The 21,928-nt window shown below is 45.5% G+C and overlaps 1 protein-coding gene across 1 annotated transcript; it reads right to left on the bottom strand.

Annotated features, from left to right (window-relative positions):
* Positions 1-897: 897 nt before the first annotated feature.
* emilin3b (elastin microfibril interfacer 3b) lies at positions 898-21,574 on the bottom strand. Its single transcript, XM_071348895.1, has 6 exons — positions 20,655-21,574; positions 7,175-7,297; positions 5,262-5,587; positions 4,815-5,152; positions 4,230-4,577; positions 898-3,989 (listed from the first exon to the last, which is right to left on the bottom strand). The coding sequence occupies exons 1-6, from the start codon at positions 20,852-20,854 to the stop codon at positions 2,844-2,846; spliced, it is 2,481 nt and encodes an 826-aa protein (XP_071204996.1). The 5' UTR covers positions 20,855-21,574; the 3' UTR covers positions 898-2,843.
* Positions 21,575-21,928: the final 354 nt, after the last annotated feature.

Raw genomic sequence — 21,928 nt, 5'->3', positions numbered from 1 at the left:
GCTGATTTCTTTACATTTTCCCATGATGTCAAGCAAAGAGGCACTGAGTTTGAAGGTAGGCATTGAAATACAACCACAGGTACACCTCCAATTGACTCAAATGATGTCAGTTAGCCTATCATTATAAGTGAAATAATCTGTCTGTAAACAGTTTTTGGAAGAATTACTTGTGTCATGTACAAAGTAGATGTCCTAACAGACTTGCCAAAACTATAGTTTGTTAACAAGAAATTTGTGGAGTGGTTGAAAAACTAGTTTTATTGACTCCAACCTAAGTGTATGTAAACTTCTGACTTCAACTGTGTGTGTGTGTGTGTGTGTGTGTGTGTGTGTGTGTGTGTGTGTGTGTGTGTGTGTGTGTGTGTGCGCATTCCATCACAGTAATTCCACAGCCTTGTTGTGACTCCTGCCTGCATATCTGTCAGGGACACGAGTGACGCCTGTTCACCCATCTGCTCTTCAAACACTCTCCTCTCTTCCTCCCCCTCTTCCAATGTCATTCTTCCTCCCTCTCACCCTTCCATCTCTAACACTGCCAACCACAGCAGTGTTTCCAATCTCTCTACTCTCACCCTCCCTCCCCCTCCTTTCACTGCCACCCTTTCATTCTCCTATGGAGCCTCCCAATCCTGGTGACAGTGCTGAGTCACATCCTGTCCTTCTGTTTACCCTGTAGTCCAATAGTCTAGTCCACCTGGCATGGAAAACATCTTGTTCTGTTTAGTGAATGGTATGCAATGTGCAGTCCCTGATAAGGTGGAAGGGTTTAACATACTGTTCTTGTGTATTGGAAATACTACTGAAATTCTAAAGAATAAACCACAAAACTTCTGTCATTATCAGAGAATTTGATGCCTCCTGCTGGTTATTCTTAGATCTGCATCAGAACATGAGTAATCAAATCAAATCAGAGTTTATTGGTTGCTTACGTAGATTTGCAAGTGTTATAGCAGGTGCAGTGAAATGCTTATGTTACTAGCTCCAACAGGGCAGTAGAATGTCTCTCAAACACAATACAAATACACAAATAATCAATAAATCAAAACAATAAATCAAGAACTGTCAGAACTAGTCCAATTAATAATCCAAAGATACTGTATATTAGCGTGAGCAGTTACAGAATATAAATACGTGGTGTTTTTATAGACAGTATATAATTTGGAAAAGAAAATGGTATGTACAATAGTAGGTATATTAGGATGGGGTATGTGGAGAATACAGTATATACATACACAGTGAGTAAGCAACAGTATATAAACAGTATAGGAAGTTACCAGTGTTCAATGTCTCACATGGGGCATTAGTCTCAAGGTGCAGAGCTGAGTATCGGGCAAGTAGCCGGCTAGTGATGGCTGTTCAACAGTGTGATGGCCTGGTGATAGAAGCTTTCTCAGTCTCTCAGTCCCGGCTATGATGTACCTTTGCTTTGTTGACGTTGATGGAGGGGTTCTTTTCCTGGCAACACTTCGCCAGGGCTCTAACCTCCTCCCTGGTGGCTGTCTTGTTGTTCTGGTCATCAGGCCTACCCCTGTCATGTCGTCAGAAAACTTGATGATTTAGTTAGAGTCGTGATCGGCCAGACAGTCATGGTGTACAGGGAGTACAGGAGGGGGATGAGTAAGCACTGTGTTGAGGCTCAGTATGGCAGAAGTGTTGTTGCCTGTCCTCACCACCTGATGTTGGTCTGTCAAGAAGTCTAGGACCCAGTTGTACAGGGATGAGTTCAGACCCAGGGCCCTGAGCTTAGTGACGAGCTTGGAGGGCACTATGGTGTTGAAAACTAAGCTGTAGTCGATGAGCAGCGTTCTCACACAGGTATTCCTCTTGTCCAGGTGGGATAGGGTGGTGTGCAGTGCTTAAGCGATTTAATCGTACATGGATCTGTCGGGGTGGTATGCAAATTGTAGGGGGTCTAGGGTGTCGTTTAAGATTAAGGTTTTATGGTCCTTGACTCTCAAAGCGCTTCATGATGACAAAGGTGAGTTCTACAGGGTGATAGTCATTTAGTTCAGTTACCTTAGCTTGCATGGGTAATGTGAGGTTTTTTGTGTGAGTAGGCCCAGTGACCTAGTATGAGTGCCAGTCGGTTTGTGCCATCATGTCAACTGCCCGTCACTCATTGTTTGGCTTGACAATGAGCAATGGAGATGAAGAAGCACAAACAGATCTGGGACCAGGCTACTAGTTCACCTTTAGTATCAAAACTCTTCAGCATAATACTATTACGTCTTAGACATCAGAATGACCAAAGAAGAAAACACAATACACACAACTTTAAGGAGAAATACATTTCTTTTTTACAAAAAAAAAAAAAGTTTACAAATATTATAGCACCTTTCATGTTGACATAGGCTACAGTATTTTTAAAGGAAGAGTCCACACAGAGAGTGGAGTGTGTTTGCCAGTAGAAACCCATAGCTGCTCATTAGACTTACATCATTCACTTTGTTTTTGTTATTGGTTTTACACAAATACCTCTAATACGTAAAGTATAACAATGCAACCATCTTTTCTTCATATAAGTTAAAAAGTCAGTTAATAAAAATCTAAATAAAATGTAAAAACAACAAAAATATCAGAAAAACAACAAAGATGTCCCTTTAGGGAAAATATTGCCCAACTATACAACCAAGGGTGCATGTCAATAGTTTCAAATCGCCTCTTCTCCTCATCTCCTCTCCTTCCCTGATCTGAACAGTTTGGGTAGGTCAAAGCAATATGATGGAATCCTGCTCTGAATTTCTTCTCACCTTTCCCATCAGAGGAGATGAAGGAAAGCAGACGAAAATGTGACTCCTCTTCACACTACTGACACACACAAGTCTCTCTCTGTAGCTCAGCTGCTACTGGTCTCCCCTATGATTGGCTGAGCGCTTCCCGACACAGTCTTTGATCTCTCCCTTCAGCTCGGCTAGCTGTGTAGAGTGACTGGCCAGCGTTCCATTCACCTGTGATAGGTACGAGTCAGAGTGTCTCTCCAGCTCTGCCCTGATCCTCTCCAGGTGGTCCGCCAGCTCCCCCAGGCTGCCACACTGTCCCTCCACCTGGGACACGCGACTATCCACCTCCTTCACCTCCCTCTGAACCCCAAGGGCCGTGCTCCAGCAGCCCTGCAGCTCTCCGGCCAGCCTCCTCCTCAGGCCCACCAGTTCCCCCTTCAGCTGGGCTAGTCGGCGCTCCCCAGCCCCTAGGAGGGAGGCCTGGCGCCCCACCAGCTGGGTGATGCCCTGGACCTCGGTGGCTAGCTGGTTCTCCCTGTGTGTCCATGTGGCATTAGCATGGCCCACTCCCTTAGTGAATAAGCTAACAGAGTCCCTCAGACCCTTCAGGGTGCGGTTGACAGAGTTGACATTGATCTTGAGGAGGGTGATCTCTCCCTGGACAGAGCCTTCCTCATCCTCCTGGGCGATACGATTCAGAAGGGTCTGCAGCGTGGTGTTGAGATGGTCTAGCTGGTCGGCGTGGGAGTCCAGACGACCTGACACTTTCTTCTCCACCTCCTCACACCCCTCCTCTGCTAGGCCTGTCCCTGCGCCTCCTTCAGGGGGAGTTGCGGGGGAGCAGGAGGAGGTGCAGAGGAGCTCCAGGTCTGTGAGCTGTTTCTGGATGCCGTCCAGGTCTCCCTCCACCCTCCTCCTGACTGACTCGATCTCTGTCTCCAGGGCAGGCACCACCTGACCCTCCAGCAGAGCTGGGGCGGTGGCGTTTCTCAGCTCTTCCACGGCCACAAACACCCTGTTCTCCAGGGTCTTCAGCTTGTCCTCCAGCAGGGTCTTGAAGCCGTCCAGGTCCCAAGGCACCCCGCCAACCCCTACTTCCCCAGACTCGGTGGCATTGAGCCGGGCATCCATGTTCTCCAGACGGGCCTCTATCAGGGTCTCGATGTGGATAGTCTGGTCAGTGAGAGCAGCCTGGAGCTGGTGCTGAGACTCTGTTAACCCCGTCACTGACTCCTCTAGCATCAACACCCGCTGAGACAGGCTGTTCACCTGCAATGACAGTGATATGTCAGGCATATAGTGTAGCAATAAGCCAATACTTTAGTCATGTACATGTTTAAGCCATTTATAGATTGTGTGTTACAGATTGTGTGATAGAAATGTAAAGTACATTTACGATTGAGCTGTCATATGCAGCAGTTACTGTGAATGCATTCTCCGCTAAAGCGGGAAGATTGCCTTTAAATTTCAGCTATACGGATTGAATAGAGCCCCAAAGTGAATTGGTACCTGTCCGCAGCAGCTCTCAGTGAGGGTCAGTCCCTGTATTTGGGCCTGCAGAGTACCCAGCTCCTCTCTCAGGCCAGTCTCTCTGCCGTCCAGTGACTGCTGAATCTGCTCCTGTCCGTTCATGTGTTCATTATGACACTGTCTCTGGACTTCTCCTATCCTCTCCTCACAGTGGTTCTCCAGGCCAGACAGACGCCTCTCGAAGCCGTCCAGGATCTCAGCGCGGACGCCGGCAAGCTTAGCATCCAGCAGCTCCATGATGGAGGGAGAGCCCGATCCAGGGATGGGCCTGCCGGTCGCAGCCTCCAACATCCTCTTCAGCTGCCAGTCATGGCCCAGAACCATGCCCTAATGAATGAGAATGACAATGGTTTGGTTTTAGGTAGCACTCTCCTCAAACTCTTGACATTGTGTGGAAATAGGTCAGTGCGGAGTCAACAATATACAGAATCTCAGTGTGAGATTCAGGATCGTTCTGATCGGCATTGTGCCAAAAGTTTGATTATTAATTTGGACATCTACTTGTTTTTCTACATTTCCATAATCTAGCATAAACTATTCTAATCACAAAACCTCAGCACCCACCTGTATCTCCTCCAGCATGTGTCCCTTGGCTCTGAGCTCATCCTTCACCTGCGTCACCCTCCCAGCCAGATCCCCAAAGCCGGGGAAACCCTCTCCCCCCTTCAGGCTGTCTGAGGTCCCGTCAGGGATCACCCCGAAGCCAACGGAGGAGTCAGAGAGACGGGGGGCAGTGGAGAGCAGGGAGCCCAGCATCTTGTTGGTATCCTCCCGGAGAGAGAGGCGCAGGCGGTCCTCCAGGCCAGCCACCACCCCGTTCAGAGTGTCCAGACCCTGGGTTAGGCGACGCAGGTCCACCTCCATACTGTCCAGACGCTCTCCACTAACACCAACTTTATAACCTAGAGAGAAAGAAAACAATGACTACATAGGGCAAGGGGAGGAGAGGGAAGAGTAAATCAGGGTTTGAAAATATAAATTGGTTAATATTCCACCCCTGTCTGGTCTGACCATAGTTGGGTTTGCCGTTCCCGGTGGGCAGTTGTCCAGTGGGAATGGGTCTACTATCAGGCTGATTTGGGAAGGGCCTCCCAGGCTCCAGATTAGCCCCCCCAGGGACAGGTTTGTGGCCCAAGGGGGGTCGGGGCTGCCCGTGAGGGTATCCCTTCGTTCCTGGGCGGTGGGGGGCACCACCCCTGAAGGGGGGCATCATATCGGGCAGGGAGGTGGGTCCATCGTAGCAGTTCTCTCCAGAGTAGCCAGGACAGCACCTCCACTCCAGCTCAGTGATGGTTTTATAACCCACCTTGTATTTAGGCTTGTAGAAGGTCCGGTACCTGGAGTGGAGGATGGAGAGCAGGAGAGAGCAGAAGTGGAGGATGGAGAGGAGGAGAGAGCAGAAGTGGAGGATGGAGAGGAGGAGAGAGCAGATAACAAGAGATCAGAAAGTGAGATGGGAGGAGAGGACAGGATAGATCAAAGGATTAGGGTGTGTATAATGAGATGGTGGAGGGTATAAACAGTAGATCAGGGGATAAAGAGACGGTGTAGTGTGGAGATTATACAGGCTCAAGTAGGGATTGTTACCAGGGTTATTACCCTCACTACACCTGTTATCTCACTTAAGAGTCCACTACTCTAATGAAGAATAGTAATCTCTACTCGCTTTCTCTCATGCTCCCTCTATCTCCCGAGTGGCGCAGTGGTCTAAGGCACTGCATCTCAGTGCTAGAGCCGTCACTACAGACCCTGGTTCAAATTCCGGGCAGTATCACAACCGGCCGTGATTGGGAGTCTCATAGGGCAGCACAGAATTGGCCCAACATCGTCCGGGTTAGGGGAGGATTTGGCCGGGGTAGGCTGTCATTGTAAAAAGAAAAAATCTGTCTTTCTGATTCCCTCCATTTTATTTGAAGTATAAATCCTTTGACTATTTATCTCTGTGATGTCACTACAGAGGACCTTTGAGAGCCTTCAGTCACACCAGAGAGAATATGACATCCCTGCTCACACCCTCATTACACTAATAACCATAATATATGTTTGTTTATAATCCACTGGGATGAAAGGAAATGGTCAAAGAACACTTTCAAACCCATGTGGCCGGTTCAGAGTCACAGAGCCACTGACAAAACAACACAGTTGGGTGTGCAGCTGGGGGTCAGTATGGCGTTAACTAGTAGTACACACTGACACCACCAGAGGGCAGCACAAAAACACTTTAAGGAAAATATTTTTTACCTAATTTTAAAAAAGGATGTTCAGTTCACATAATATAATTTTAAAGTATGCAATAAGGTGTATGTAATAGAATATACTTGTCAAAAACTAATGTAGATATTATAACATGTCATTCTAAAGCTTCCAAAATCTTGTTTGCAATAGGAGTACTATCATGGCTGCATGGTTGTTTCCAAACAGCGCCCCCTGTCAGTCATCCATGATTTATACATATCATTGGTCCAAATGCAAAGCACACTGGCTGCTTTGCCATGCTCATCAAAACTACATGGAAAGTGTACAACAGTGGTTGAGTCTCATTGTCAGTATCCTTTTCAACCTCCTCTTACTGTTAGTATGAATGTCAGAGGCTGCTGGGTCTGAATTCTCTACAGTAATTATATTGTTTCAAGTTTTATGTTTTAATTGTCCTTTCCCAACAATGCAATAGTTCCATAAAAAAAAGTAAGTAAGCAATATACAGGGTCAGTTCCAGGGTCAGTGCCAATACCATATTTAATATGCAGGGATACTGGAGTGGTAGAGTTAGATATGTTTAGGGGTAAGGTGACTAGGCATCAGGATACAGTATGAATAACAGAGTAGCAGCAGCGTATGTGATGATTGCATGTGAGTATGTGTGCCTGTGTGTGTGTGCAGAGTCAGTGTAAATGTGTGCGCGTGAGCAAGTGAAGTGTACTTACATGACGACAGGACACTTCTGCCCCCAGATGCACTTGGTGGTGTACTCTGCCGTCACGTAAGTGGCCATGCCGTCCTGCGTTGTACACGTGATGTTCTTCTGGACCACATACGCACAGTGGTTTCTGATAGAGAGAGAGAATATCAATAACAACAACAGGATATCATCAAGTCCTCAAGCCAATGCTGTTTCTCCTGTAGAACTCTGTCCATAACAACATTAGTGATGGTTGCCACTCCAGCACACACAGCAGCTCTTCACAATGGCCAAGGTTGGAATTCACTCATTCCGTACCACACTTTCTGAAAGTGCCGTGATGAAAATCAAGTTGAATTCTGGCCCATGTTAGACATTTCCAATGAAACTGATTCCCGCATTCAGTGCACTATTCTTGAGGCCAAAATCCTACATGAAGACATATGTGTTGTTGAGACTCAGCCATCGACTGTCTCCAAGAGGCTCTGCAGGCTCATTCTGTCACTTTGACACCAGTGCAACTATAGCAACTGCTAAATGTTCCTAGGCTGGTCCACACAGGAAGCAGTGCTCTGGCTTCTTTAGGACGTTAGACGCTGTTGGGGTTCCAAGGGATACTTATTATTAAGTGTGAAACGTAGCACTGCTCCACAGCAGTTCCAGGGCACACAGAAGTGTTTTGGAGGAAAATGAGGGAATACGTTTGAGGCAGAGAAGTGTGTGTATGCCAAGTTAACAGGTTCATGGGGCAAAGAGAGAGGACAGGCTGTCGGAAATGATGAGAAACCACTGCCTTATTGGTTTAGGCATCCCTTAGCTTTCTGTGTGTGTGTGTGTGTGTGTGTGTGTGTGTGTGTGTGTGTGTGTGTGTGTGTGTGTGTGTGTGTGTGTGTGTGTGTGTGTGTGTGTGTGTGTGTGTGTGTGTGTGAACTCTCGCTCTCTCCCTGTGTTGACTCTATTGATAGGGGACTGGGGCAGGAATGACTGGGCTCCTTTCATACAGAGCAGGAAACCTGTTGCCGGGGTGTGCGTCGTCAAGGAAGTAGTTAGCGGTGCTGTCGTGTGGCCTGACCTGGTGAAGTATTATGGGATGTTCTTAGAGTCAATGGACTGCACTAACACCACTTTCTAGTGGGAGGGATATATTGTACCTTTGGAAAAGTCTGTGTCCATTTTCTCAAAATAACAAAAAGCAAGAAAGTGCAAATCCCTGTGCACACATACACAGACGAAGGCAAACATGAACACCCCCCCCCCCCCCCTCACACCCCCCCCTCATATAGAAGACCTCCTGTACAGTAAAATGCACAACATCACAACTGGGTTTAAAATCATACAGTAAAATGCACAACATCACAACTGGGTTTAAAATCATACAGTAAAATGCACAACATCACAACTGGGTTTAAAATCATACAGTAAAATGCACAACATCACAACTGGGTTTAAAATCATACAGTAAAATGCACAACATCACAACTGGGTTTAAAATCATACAGTAAAATGCACAACATCACAACTGGGTTTAAAATCATACAGTAAAATGCACAACATCACAACTGGGTTTAAAATCATACAGTAAAATGCACAACATCACAACTGGGTTTAAAATCATACAGTAAAATGCACAACATCACAACTGGGTTTAAAATCATACAGTAAAATGCACAACATCACAACTGGGTTTAAAATCATACAGTAAAATGCACAACATCACAACTGGGTTTAAAATCATACAGTAAAATGCACAACATCACAACTGGGTTTAAAATCATACAGTAAAATGCACAACATCACAACTGGGTTTAAAATCATACAGTAAAATGCACAACATCACAACTGGGTTTAAAATCATACAGTAAAATGCACAACATCACAACTGGGTTTAAAATCATACAGTAAAATGCACAACATCACAACTGGTTTTAAAATCATACAGTAAAATGCACAACATCACAACTGGGTTTAAAATCATACAGTAAAATGCACAACATCACAACTGGTTTTAAAATCATACAGTAAAATGCACAACATCACAACTGGGTTTAAAATCATACAGTAAAATGCACAACATCACAACTGGTTTTAAAATCATACAGTAAAATGCACAACATCACAACTGGGTTTAAAATCATACAGTAAAATGCTGAAGAGTATTTTATGGTGGTAGTTTCTTCCCTATAAAGGCTGGCTTTATTGACAGTATGAAACAGCTTTACTTCCTGCTATTGGTTAATTCATGAGAGTGCAAGGAGAAGGCCTGTTTTAGGGTTAAGAAGTTAAGGTGATTGACAGCTGATGGAAAGGGGACTGTGTTTGTATTTGTGTGGTGTCAGGTGCACATCTGGGCTGAGTGAGCAACCTTCAGATTCTTATCACTGAGGCCTAAAGACCAGGAATCCAAATGGGCACAGCCACCAGAAAGCCTCTGCTCCCCTCCTCTCCTTCTTTCCCTGCTTGCTTTCATCCCTCTCTCCCCTCCTCCTTCACATTACTTCCTCCACTCTGATTACCCCCCCTCTCCCTCATCCTTCTCCCATTCCCTCTTCCTCTACTTTCTTCTCAAACTTACTCTCTCCTTTCTCTCCAACTTGTCACCCCCCCTTTTTTACCCCCTCTTCTCCTTCTCCCTTCTCTCCAGCTCCCCATTTCCATTTCATGGGTCTGTCAATGTAATTTGGGTCTCTGTGTGTTATTCAACCCTAGCAGGTGTCTCAAAGACAGATAGAGAGAGAGAGCGAGACAGATAGATGGAGGGAGGGTAAAAAGAGAGAGTGGGAGAGCATGAGAGAGAGCGTGAGAGAGAAAAAGAGTGCGAGAGAGAGGAGAGAGAGAGCTAAGATACTGTGAACTCAGTGTGTCTCTCTACAGACAGTGATTTGGGCCAGAGCACCTCAAGGCCAATCCATCTGCTTTGGAAAGCAGCAAATAGGGTCAATGAGAAACAGAGAACGTTAATGGAGATGATGATGAGATAAACCTGAGAACAACACACACACACACACACACACACACACACACACACACACACACACACACACACACACACACACACACACACACACACACACACACACACACACACACACATACTGGAGATCTGACCTCCTCGCCTCACGACCACTGAGACCGCACAGCAAGAGCCGTAAAGATTACGAGGGCTTCATAGCCGTGTGTGTGTGTGTGTGTGTGTGTGTGTGTGTGTGTGTGTGTGTGTGTGTGTGTGTGTGTGTGTGTGTGTGTGTGTGTGTGTGTGTGTGTGTGTGTGTGTGTGTGTGTGTGTGTGTGTGTGTGTGTGTGTCTGTGTGTGTGTGTGTGTCTGTGTGAGTGATTGTCTCAGCTGCTGTCCTGGTACTGAGAATTTGGACTTGGTCTATTGTGGTAAGACTGCGTTAATCCTGACTCTGGGGAACAGGGATGAACTGATCCAGGATCTGAGATGAGAGGATTAAACTTCACACTGTTCTCAGTCTTTCCGTCTTCACCATCAAAGATGTGTACACAACAGAGATCTGTCGATAACCCTACATGCCTGAAACAGTTCACTCGTCATTCTTTTCAACCATTCCACACTACCCAAAACAGATATCTCACCTTCCAAGCTCTCTCCCCAAAACAACCCTTCCTCTTCAACCCTACCCCACCCTGCCCCACCCTCTCTCTCTCTATGCCTCACACCACTCCCCCCCCAACCTCCCCCAAAAGACAGAGCACAGTCCCTTCCTCACCCTTTCTCCCAATACTTCTCCACTCTCTCTCTCTTGCTCTCTCAATTCAATTTAAGGGCTTTATTGGCATATGTTAACATTGCCAAAGCAAGTGAAGTAGATAATAAACAAAAGTGAAATAAACAATACAAATTTAACAGTAAACATTACACTCACAAAAGTTCCAAAAGAATAAAGACATTTCAAATGTCATATTAAGTACAGTGTTGTAACGATGTGCAAATAGTTAAAGTACAAAATGGAAAATAAATAAACATAAATATGGAATGTATTTACAATGGTGTTTGTTCCTCACTGGTTGCCCTTTTCTTGTGGCAACAGGTCACATATCTTCTTGCTGTGATGGCACACTGTGGTATTTCACCCAATAGATATGGGAATTTATCAAAATTGAGTCTGTTTTTGAATTCTTTGTGGATCTGTGTAATCTGAGGGAAAAATGTGTCTCTAAAATATTGGCGTTACATTTTTTTTATTTAACCTTAATTTAACTAGGCATGCCAGTTAAGAACAAATTCTTATTTACAATGACGGCCTACACCGGCCAAACCTAGACAACGCTGGCCTCTTGTGTGCCGCACTATGGGACTCCCAATCACGGCCGGATGTAATTCAGCCTGTGAGTAAGTCATTTTTCTGGTGTAGGTCTGATCCCACTGTAAATATTTCCAGTATATCCTTATAGTTCCTAAATCCCCTCTGTCTCCGAAGGGGAAAGGATCATTCCCTTTCAAATTCTCCTATGGAGCGCTTTGGCAAATATTATTGAAAGTAGTCCCCCAACCTCTCCCAAAACAAGTCACCTCTCAATCCATCTCCCCTTTACTTTGTTCTCCTTCTTTCTCTGCTCCTCCTCCTCATTCTCTCTTTCTCAATTTATATCTAATTTCCTAACTTTCTCATATGTTTGACTATAACATCATTTCAAACCTTGCTTACATTTGTATACGATCACGTGTCACTCTATGATGCGTGGGAATACTTGGACAGATTTCTTAAAATTAATATCACTGCTGATTTCCTCCTGTTTTTACAGTCTTTTATGTCCAACATTGAAAATTCCACACCTTCTCTCGCTGTCTTCCATAGTTGTAGTGACAATGTGAAGTGTGATTTTAACATGTTGTTCTCAACTGCAAGGTTCCTGCCTACCTGTCCCTTCATGTCACCTCAGACAGATTTATTAGCGGACCAGGGAAGAAACTTTCCAAAAAGTTTCAACAGTCTTGCGTATGATCAGTCTTGCATATGATCCCCAAAATCTCTCTCCTGATTTCTCTCCTGGCTTCTCTCTCGCTCTCGGCCCCTCTCTCTCTCTTTCTTTCGGTCTCTCTATCTCTCGGTCTCTCTCTCTCTTCTGAAACTCATCACGAGGGGCCGCAGTTGCCCCCCCCCCCCCCCCCCCGTTTTAGAGTAAATTTTGTGCAATTATAAACAGTTTGCCATGGGGTGGAGAGAAGATTTTGCAATTTTATAGCTAAATTCCCGGCCATCCCTGTCTTAGAACAATGAAATGATGCAGGTGCAGTTTTTAATATGATATCTGAGTGAGACAATCAATGGGGGCCCCCCAGCAGGTTATTCAACCATGATACAAGTTTACATTGCTGGCCGCTAAACTAATTTAGCAATCTGAAAAATGTTAGCTGCCGTGGGCTAATTGACTGACTATCAGTGATTTACATAACGAGAGAAAAACTGATGATGCACAATCAAATTTAGAAAATTCTAACTCGCAAAAGTAAGTTGAGGCCCCCCCCCCCCCCCAAAAAATAAATCAAAGAACATTCAAAAGGGGTCATGCGGGCCGGAGTTGCCCATCCCTGTCTTAGAACAATTAAACAATACAGGTGCTGTTTTTCCAGAACTCAGCTCAGACATATACCGTGCACACACACTGTTGTGTTATCCCACTTACAAATAGCACACACATTTCCTATGGCTTGTTTACCTTTAGAAGCACAGTAAGACTCAAACACCGGCAGTTCTTGTGCTAGCCCATTTACATTTACATTTAAGTCATTTAGCAGACGCTCTTATCCAGAGCGACTTACAAATTGGAAAGTTCATACATATTCATCCTGGTCCCCCCGTGGGGAATGAACCCACAACCCTGGCGTTGCAAGCGCCATGCTCTACCAACTGAGCCACACGGGATTTAAATACCTCTCTTTAGCCAAAGGTATTTCCTGATGCATTTAATCTACTTTAGGCTATAGCTACTAAAACTAAGGGATTGCAGTCCGGGAGTAAAATGACTGCCATCGTGGGAAAGTATGTTGTGTTTGCTACAGTATAATGCATGCCTGTCTGTCGGACATCTACTTCGCATTATGAGTGAGCAAAGAGAAAGCAGTATAAAAATCATAGTGACAAGCTCAACTGCTTGTTGAGAAATATTAAAGAGTATTAAAAAGTGATTTCTAACCTCTGGTTCTCCGTTATGGACCCATACAGCACACAACAGCAGAGTTGACTATAGCTGAATGCATCCATGTCAAAGCCTCTACAGCCCCATTCTCATCGATGGGGCTGTAGTGGAGCAGATTGAGATATTCAAGTTCCTTGGTGTCCACATCACCAACGAACTATCACGGTCCAAACACACCAAGACAGTCGTGAAGAGTGCACGACAAAACCTATTCCCCCTCAGGAGACTGAAAAGATTTGGCATGGGTCCTCAGATCCTCCAAAAGTTCTACAGTTGCACCATCGAGAGCATCCTGACTGTTTGCATCACCGCCTGGAATGGCAACTGCTCTGCCTCCGACTGCAACGCCCTACAGAGGGTAGTGTGTACATCCCAATACATCACTGGGGCCAAGCTTCCTGCCATCCAGGACCTCTATACCAGGCAGTGTCAGACGGAGGCCCTAAAAATTGCCAAAGATTCCAGCCACCCTAGTCATAGACTGTTCTCTCTGCTACAGCACAGCAAGTGGTACCAGAGCACCAAGTCTAGGTCCAAAAGACTTCTTAACAGCTTCTACACCCAAGCCATAAGACTCCTGAACAGCTAATCAAAGGGCTACCTGGACTATTTACATTGACCCCCCCCCCCCCCCCCCCCACCCCATTTTTACTTTGCTGCTACTCTCTGTTTATTATCTATGCATAGTCATTTTACCTCTACCGACACTTACATATTACCTCCATTACCTCAACTAACCGGTGCCCCCGCACATTGACTCTGTACCGGAACCCCCTGTATATAGCCTTGTTACTATTATTTTATTGTTGCCATTTACTTTTTTGTTATTTTTCTATTTTCTTATTTTTTACTTTGTCTATCGTTTTTACTTCAGTTTATTTTAGGAAATACTTTCTTGACACTTATTTTTCTTAACTGCGTTGTTGGTTAAGGGCTTGTAAGTAAGCATTTCACTGTAAAGTCTACACCTGTTGTATTCGTGGCATGTGACAGTAAGATTTGTTTTGATTTGATCTTGGAGAATTTCAAGAATGTCTATCACTGCTGTCATCTCTGCAAATCTAACAATATACTGTACACACAACTTGTAATTGTCAAGTTTATCAGATGAACGGACGGACGGACGGACAGACAGACAGACCCGGTATAGCCTATGCCCCCTACCCACTGGTATCCAGGTCTGGGTCTAGCTCACATAACCATTTTCAGAGTCTATTGACAAGATGTTTGTGAGAATCAGCTTACTCTTAAGAACCCGCCCCCTTTGTTTCAATTTTGGCCTAAAATCACATACCCAAATCTAACTGCCTGCAGCTCAGGTCCTGAAGCAAGAATATGCATATTCTTGGTACCGTTCTACCGTTTGAAAGGAAACACTTTGAAGTTTGTGGAAATGTGAAAGGAATGTAGGAGAATACAACACAATAGATCTGGTAAAAGATAATAAAAAATAAAAATAAACGTTCTTTTGTATTTTTTTGTACCATCATCTTTGAAATGCAATAGAAAGGCCATAATGTATTATTCCAGCCCAGGTGCAATTTTGATTGTGGCCACTAGATGGCAGCAGTGTATGTGTAAAGCTTTAGACTGATCCAATGAACTATTTCATTTCTGTTCAAAATGTTGTATCAAGACGGCCCAAATGTGCCTAATTTGTTTATTAATAACTTTTCATGTTCAAAATTGTGCACTCTCCTCAAACAATAGCATGGTATTCGTTCACTGTAATAGCTACTGTAAACTGGACAGGGCTGTTAGATTAACAACAATTTACGCTTTCTGCCCATATCAGATATATCTATGTCCTGGGGAGATTTCTTGTTACTTACAACCTCATGCTAATCGCATTAGCCTACGCTAGCTCAACCATCCCGTGGAAGGGACACCGATCCCGAAGACGTTTAACACTGTAATATTTGTTTACCATCAGTGAGTAGGGCCACCAACAAAACAGAACACGACCAAGCAAAAAGCAGTACCATCATAAGCAGCATCCCATGATATTTTCATATGGAAATACCTCAAAACGCTAAACTTGCATTGAATTGGCTTGACTCCTGCTTGAGTTTGAGATGAATAACACAGGACCATACAGTCCCATGTGAATCTAGCTTGGGGCTGCACTGCATAAGTTTCCTGTGGAGCCCTCCCTCTGAATGCTGTGTCTGCAACCACTACATTTCTGGAGTTGTGTTAAAATGAAGACAGAAACATGGCAGCAGTAGAATACACTACAAACAACATCCCAATGAGCTGAGTGCAAAACAAACATTTTCCCCAATACTCCCCCTGTAGCCCTCTATGGTCTGTGTAAGTCCCCATGCAGTCCAGCTGTAGGCATTGTGATCATTGTCTACCTTGTTACTACCAATGAGGAGAGGGCCACATTCCCTCCCACCAGGAAATAGTCGGCATGAATGGGGCTGAACGGCTGTCAAATCACATGCTCCATTGCAACAAGACAGTTAAAAGCAAAACAAGAAAAACGGCCAACAAACCAACGGCTGAAGACTAAACGGAGAACGTTGTGATGTGTTCATTCCATGTAGTGACTAGTAGTGACTAAAGCCTAGCTTTGTACATGTGTGTTATGTTATTACTGGCATTTCTGGGTTTGAAATTCCAGATAATCTCTCTCTCACACACACAGGCTCATTGCAGCGCGTGTGATATTATTCAAGTTAAAGTACCAGTCAAAAGTTTGGACACGCCTACTCATTTTCTTAATTTTGACTATTTTCTACGTTGTAGAATAATTGTGAAGACATCAACACTATGAAATAACATGAGATCATGTGGTAATAAAAACAATGAAAATATATTCTATATTTGAGATTCTTCAAAGTAGCCACCCTTTGCCTTGACAGCTTTGCACACTCTTGGCATTCCCTCAGCCAGCTTCATGAGGTAGTCACCTGGAATGCAGGTGTGCCTTGTTAAAAGTTAATTTGTTCCAACATCTAGTGGAAAGCCTTCCCAGAAGAGTGGAGGCTGTTATAGCAGTAAAGAGGGGACCAACTCCATATTAATGCCCATGATTTTGTAGTGAGATGTTTGACGAGCAGGTGTCCACATACTTTCGGTCATATAGGGCATATCCACTGCCCCAGACACCAACTGAAGTCATATATCTCCGGGGGCTGTTTGCCTGTGACAGATCCCCAGGGTCCTGTATGACCTGGGTGAGTTAGACAGCCTATTAATACAACTGGAGGATAGATAGATGTCCACCTGTCTCTTTTTGTTTACCTTCAACTATGTCTCCACTGCAGCTAAAGGCACAGAATTAAAGATTGCCACACTCCACTCTTTAGAGACTCATTGGCTGCAGGGGTTCAAGTGCCTATTATACTCCTCTGCCAAGGTTATAGACCATGAATCTGGAAATGCATATGTGTGTGTTCCTGTGTGTATATTTAAACCGATTGGCATCGGTGTCCCTGTCGTGAACCAAATAATCTGCCACTATAAAGGAGCACTAGGCCCTGTCTCGTGACAGCATAGTGACAGCATAGTGACAGTGGCATTTCAGCCATTTTAGACTTCACTGTAAAACACCTACTGTCTCTATGGAGATGTAAGGCAAGGGTGAAAGGGAGGGATAGGGAGGAAGGGGGAGGTTGAGGGTGAGAGGGAGGGAGGGAGGGATAGGGAGGAAGGGGGAGGTTGAGGGTGAGATGGAGGGAATGATAGGGGGGAGGTTGAGGGTGAGAGGGAGGGATAGGGAGGAAGGGGAAGTTGTGGGTGAGATTGATGGAGGGATAAGGAGGAAGGGGGAGGTTGAGGGTGAGATGGAGGGAATGATAGGGAGGAAGGGGGAGGTTGAGGGTGAGACAGAGTGATAGGGAGGGAGGGATAGGGAGGAAGGGGAAGTTGAGGGTGAGATGGAGGGAATGATAGGGAGGAAGGGGGAGGTTGAGGGTGAGACAGAGTGATAGGGAGGAAGAGGGAGGGAGGAAGAGGGAGGTTGAGGGTGAGACGGAGTGATAGGGAGGAAGGGGGAGGTTGAGAGTGAGAGGGAGGGAGGGATAGGGAGGAAGGGGGAGGGTGAGAGGGAGGGATAGGGAGGAAGGAGGAGGTTGAGGGTGAGATGGAGTGACAGGGAGGAAGGTGGTTGAAGGTGAAGGAGAGGGGGAGGGAGAGGTAGTGAGTGAGTGATTGAGGGTGAGGTTAGAGAGACTGAGGAAGGAGAGAGAGAGTGAGTGAGAACTAGTGAGGAATGGTGTGGTGAATATATGGATTAGGGCAGGATAAAGACAACATTAGGAGAGACCTCTCTGGGTGAATTAATGTGAGGAAAGGATAAGGGTAAGGATAAGGGCAGGTGGGGAAAGAGTACTGATGTCACACCCTGATCTGTTTCACCTGTCTTTGTGCTTGTCTCCACCCCCCTCCAGGTGTCGCACATCTTCCCCATTATCCCCAGTGTATTTATACCTGGGTTCTCTGTTTGTCTGTTGCCAGTTCTTTTTGTTTCGTCAAGGCTACCAGCGGTTTTCCCATGCTCCTGTCTTTCTCTAGTTCCCGTTTTCTAGTTTTCCCAGTTTTGACCATTCTGCCTGCCCTGACCCTGAGCCTGCCTGCCGTTCTGTACCTTGTCACACCACCCTGGATTACTGCACTCCGCCTGCCCTGAGCCTGCCCCCCTGTTTTTGTAATAAACTTTTGTTACTTTGAAACTGTCTGCATCAGGTTCTTCTCCTGAGCCTTGACAACTGAACTATCCTGCTCTAGTAGAAGTATCGTTACTTCAATTACATTTGACTCAAGTAAAAGTAAAAAGTAGCTCATTTAAAAAGTACTCAGAGAAAAAGTAATTGAGTTACTTAAAAAAAAAAAAATGATTGACCTTGATAATTAGCTAATTTTGCTAAGGTTACCTGAACATTGTTACACATGATCTTTTCAATGCATTACATTGAAAAAGGAAGAGAGGAAATGAATGTACAGTAGGAACTACGTTTTTTTATATGAGTTGCAATAAGGTACATCTGTCTGTAAAAGAAAACTAAGGATTTGACAAAAATATGCAATTAACATTAAACATTCAAAGCAATTCAAATGTATTGATAAATAAAAACGCAATGCAAAGTGAGGTGCATAAACAATAAAATTTCCAGACTTCAATATACTTCAGACTCCAGAAATAAACATGTCTAATTCTTTCACCCATTCAATCCCTCGTTCACCCCTCTGTTACTCCATGGGACCGGCTGACATTCACTCACTCACCCATTCACACTCTTTCCCTCACTGCCCTCACTCCCTCTTTCCCTCACGCACCCCCTCACTCACACACTCCCTTTCACTCCCTCACCAGGGATGGAAAGAATACTGAAATATCCTACTCAAGTAGAAGTAAAATTACAGACTTTGAATAATACTCCAAAAAGTACTTGGAAAAGCTACTCAATTATTACTTTCCACCTCTGGGTATGGGTGAGGCGGGTGATAGAGGCTGGTTAAGAGTCGGAATAAAGACTACGTCGGGCTGGGTCAGGGTCTGTCTGCTTGGTGAATTAGGGTGAGAAGGGAGGAGGGTGAGGAAGGAGGGGTGAGGGTGAGAAGGGAGGAGGGTGAGGAAGTAGGAGGGGTGAGGGTGAGGAAGGAGGAGGGTGTAGGAGGGGTGAGGGAGTGGTGAGGAGGGAGGAGGGTGAGGAGAGGGTAAGAGTGATGGAGGGGTGAGGAGGGAGGAGGGTTAGGGAAGGGTGAGGGAGTAGTGAGTAAAGAGAAGGGTGAGGGAGTGGTGAGGAGGGTGAGGGAGTGGTGAGTAAAGACGAGGGCGAGGGAAGGGTGAGGGAGTGGTGAGGAGGGTGAGGGAAGGGTGAGGGAGTGGTGAGTAAAGAGGAGGGTGAGGGAAGGGTGAGGGAGTGGTGAGAGGGAGGAGGATGAGGGAAGGGTGAGGGAGTAGGGAGGAGGGTGAGGTAAAGGGTGAGGGAGTGGTGAGTAAAGAGGGGGTGAGGGAAGGATGAGGGAGTGGTGAGTAAAGAGGGGGTGAGGGGTGGTGAGTAGGGAGGAGGGTGAGGGAAGGGTGAGTAGAGAGGGGGTGAGGGAAGGGTGAGGGAGTGGTGAGGGTAACGTCTAAGTAGGGCCAGGCCAGGCTCTGTCTGCTGGGGCTGGTAGAGGAAAACAGCAGGGAGCTGTCCAGAGTTGTCCAGCTCTCAGGGGAAGCCAAGCAGGAGAATGAGAGAAAGGAGACAACAGAAAGACCCCAGGGCCCAACAACCTAACAATTCCTACGTTCGTGTGTATAATCAATTCATTGCCATGATGGTCGTTTTTAGGTTTTATAATAAAACGAGGGAGAGAACCACAGGAAGTGGAGCGAGAGATTCTCCCCCCCAGAGCCAGCTATTTTATCACTTGGTTAAGTATTTGGTGGTGACTAGAAGAGATCAAAAGCTTTACTTGCGTCGGAGCACAAAGTATGTCCCCACATTTTTACCCCTTACTGTAAATCTACTGTAGCCTGGTATTGAATTACACTGAGGCTGGAATTCAATCAAATTCACCACAGTCATGTCTTCATGACCAAACTTTAGCCAGCATACACACACTTCTTATTTTGACACAAGCCCCAAGACTCAATGTGAGGGAAGCCTGTCAGGTAGTAGTAGTAGTAGGTTTTTCCCTTCCCAAAATATATCATACCTCAATAAGGGTTTGATTGAATTGAGCTGTGAATTACTACATGACTAAAACAGGATCCAAAAGCAACAAGCCTTGGTACTGGTTTAGACTTCTATTAGCACCACTCCCATCTGGCTAGGGGTACCCAGCTGTATGTCTGCTTCTAATTGAGCTCCCCCTATACACACACACACACACACACACACACACACACACACACACACACACACACACACACACACACACACACACACACACACACACACACACACACACACACACACACACACACACACACACACACACACACACACAGAGCTCAGAAGATCAATACCCCTGACATCAGCTCAGCTCTCCTCTTATAATGAGCTCTTTGTCTCCATAATGCAGCGTGTCATTGTTTCTTCATAATGTTTATCTTCAGTCACAGATGGTTTTAACCGCAGAGATAGGCTGACGGTGTGCGTGTGTGAGAGAGAGAAACAGAGTCAATTCAGCCAGTGTTATTGAAGCGATACACTAACCGAAAGCATATTTGTATTACCCATCCGTAACATGGGTTAAGATATAAGATTAATGTGGAAAAGAGCTATAAGCCCATATTCTATTTGCCATGGAAATCCTTATTGCCTTGTAAATCACTTGGAGAGGTGCTGTATAAATGTATGACTAGTAAAGTTGACGCTATGCGCAGTTTCAGGAGATGCACTTACTTGTGGCGGGTCATGGGTTTTCCTGGGGTGTAGTGTGGGTTGACTCCAGCCTTGTACAGGTTGTATCTGTTGCCATGACTTCCTCCAAAGAACGGGTTCCCATGGCCTGTTCCATAGAAGGTTCCTTTGGTGTCCACCAGTGACAGGAACACTCCTAGAATAAAGGGCTGCAGAGCAGCTTGAGAAAACTTGGACCTCATTTTCTCTTCGTAGAGGCTGCCAAAATAGCACCCGTGGAAAAGCACCAAAAAGGAGGACCAATATAAATGATTAAGGAACCGATTGATACCTAGAAAGGAGATTTTAAAAAAGAGCTGTGTGTCAGGTGCCTGCAGTGTTGTTGTCTTGTCTTCAGTCAGCCCTGAGGGAAACCTCTAGTCCAAATATCTGCAGTGTTGTTGTCTTGTCTTCAGTCAGCCCTGAGGGAAACCTCTAGTCCAAATATCTGCAGTGTTGTTGTCTTGTCTTCAGTCAGCCCTGAGGGAAACCTCTAGTCCAAATATCTGCAGTGTTGTTGTCTTGTCTTCAGTCAGCCCTGAGGGAAACCTCTAGTCCAAATATCTTCAGTGTCAACAGCAATCTGACCTGTCCTGCATCTCTCCACTTCAACACATCTCTCCCAGACAGCTGCCAGCCATAGGCAGAACAGAAGAAAACCTAGAGAATGAGATGGAGAAGGGAAGAGGGAAATAGGGAGGGAGGGAGAGAGCACAACCAAATATAAAGTAAAGGACAGGTGAAAAAGGGGGAGACAGACAGAGGAGAGTGAGAGATAGAGAGGCAGAGATGGTCTTTAGGAATGCCACAGCTCCATACACAAACGCGAGTGTGTGAGTGAGCGGGGGACGTGCTGACTAAGCTCCCCCAGCCTTCTGTATGCTGTGTGTGTGTGTGTGTGTGTGTGTGAGGTGTGTGGAGCAGCGTGCTCCACTACTGACTCTGAGGGGGCAGGCTGACAGGCAGCAGTCATTTGCATATCCCTCCCAAACCCCAGCCCCTACCCCTGGCCTGACATGTTGCCCAGCCCAGACACAGGGGAACAACCCCTATTTTTTCTCTCTCTCTCTCTCTCTCTCTCTCTCTCTCTCTCTCTCTCTCTCTCTCTCTCTCTCTCTCTCTCTCTCTCTCTCTCTCTCTCTCTCTCTCTCTCTCTCTCTCTCTCTCTCTCTCTCTCTCTCTCTCTCTCTCTCTCTCTCTCTCTCTCTCTCTCTCTATCTCTATCTCTCTCTATCTCCAACCAGACTCAAATGGAAAAACAGAGCAATCCAGGCAGC

The sequence above is a fragment of the Salvelinus alpinus genome, chromosome 17 (genome assembly GCF_045679555.1).
Source record: "Salvelinus alpinus chromosome 17, SLU_Salpinus.1, whole genome shotgun sequence".
Taxonomy (NCBI): domain Eukaryota; kingdom Metazoa; phylum Chordata; class Actinopteri; order Salmoniformes; family Salmonidae; genus Salvelinus; species Salvelinus alpinus.
Note: the sequence above shows the minus strand (reverse complement) of the source record. Positions and strands in the feature narration are given on the sequence as shown.

Bases quoted from the DNA above. Each gene is read 5' to 3' on its own strand.
- emilin3b (XM_071348895.1), bottom strand. From the start codon at position 20,854: ATGAGGTCCAAGTTTTCTCAAGCTGCTCTGCAGCCCTTTATTCTAGGA. The intron at 5,153-5,261 runs GTCAGACCAGAC...CTTTCTCTCTAG, and splicing joins GAACGGCAAACCCAACTATG to GTTATAAAGTTGGTGTTAGT. The intron at 3,990-4,229 runs GTACCAATTCAC...CTGTCATTGCAG, and splicing joins CTGAGAGCTGCTGCGGACAG to GTGAACAGCCTGTCTCAGCG.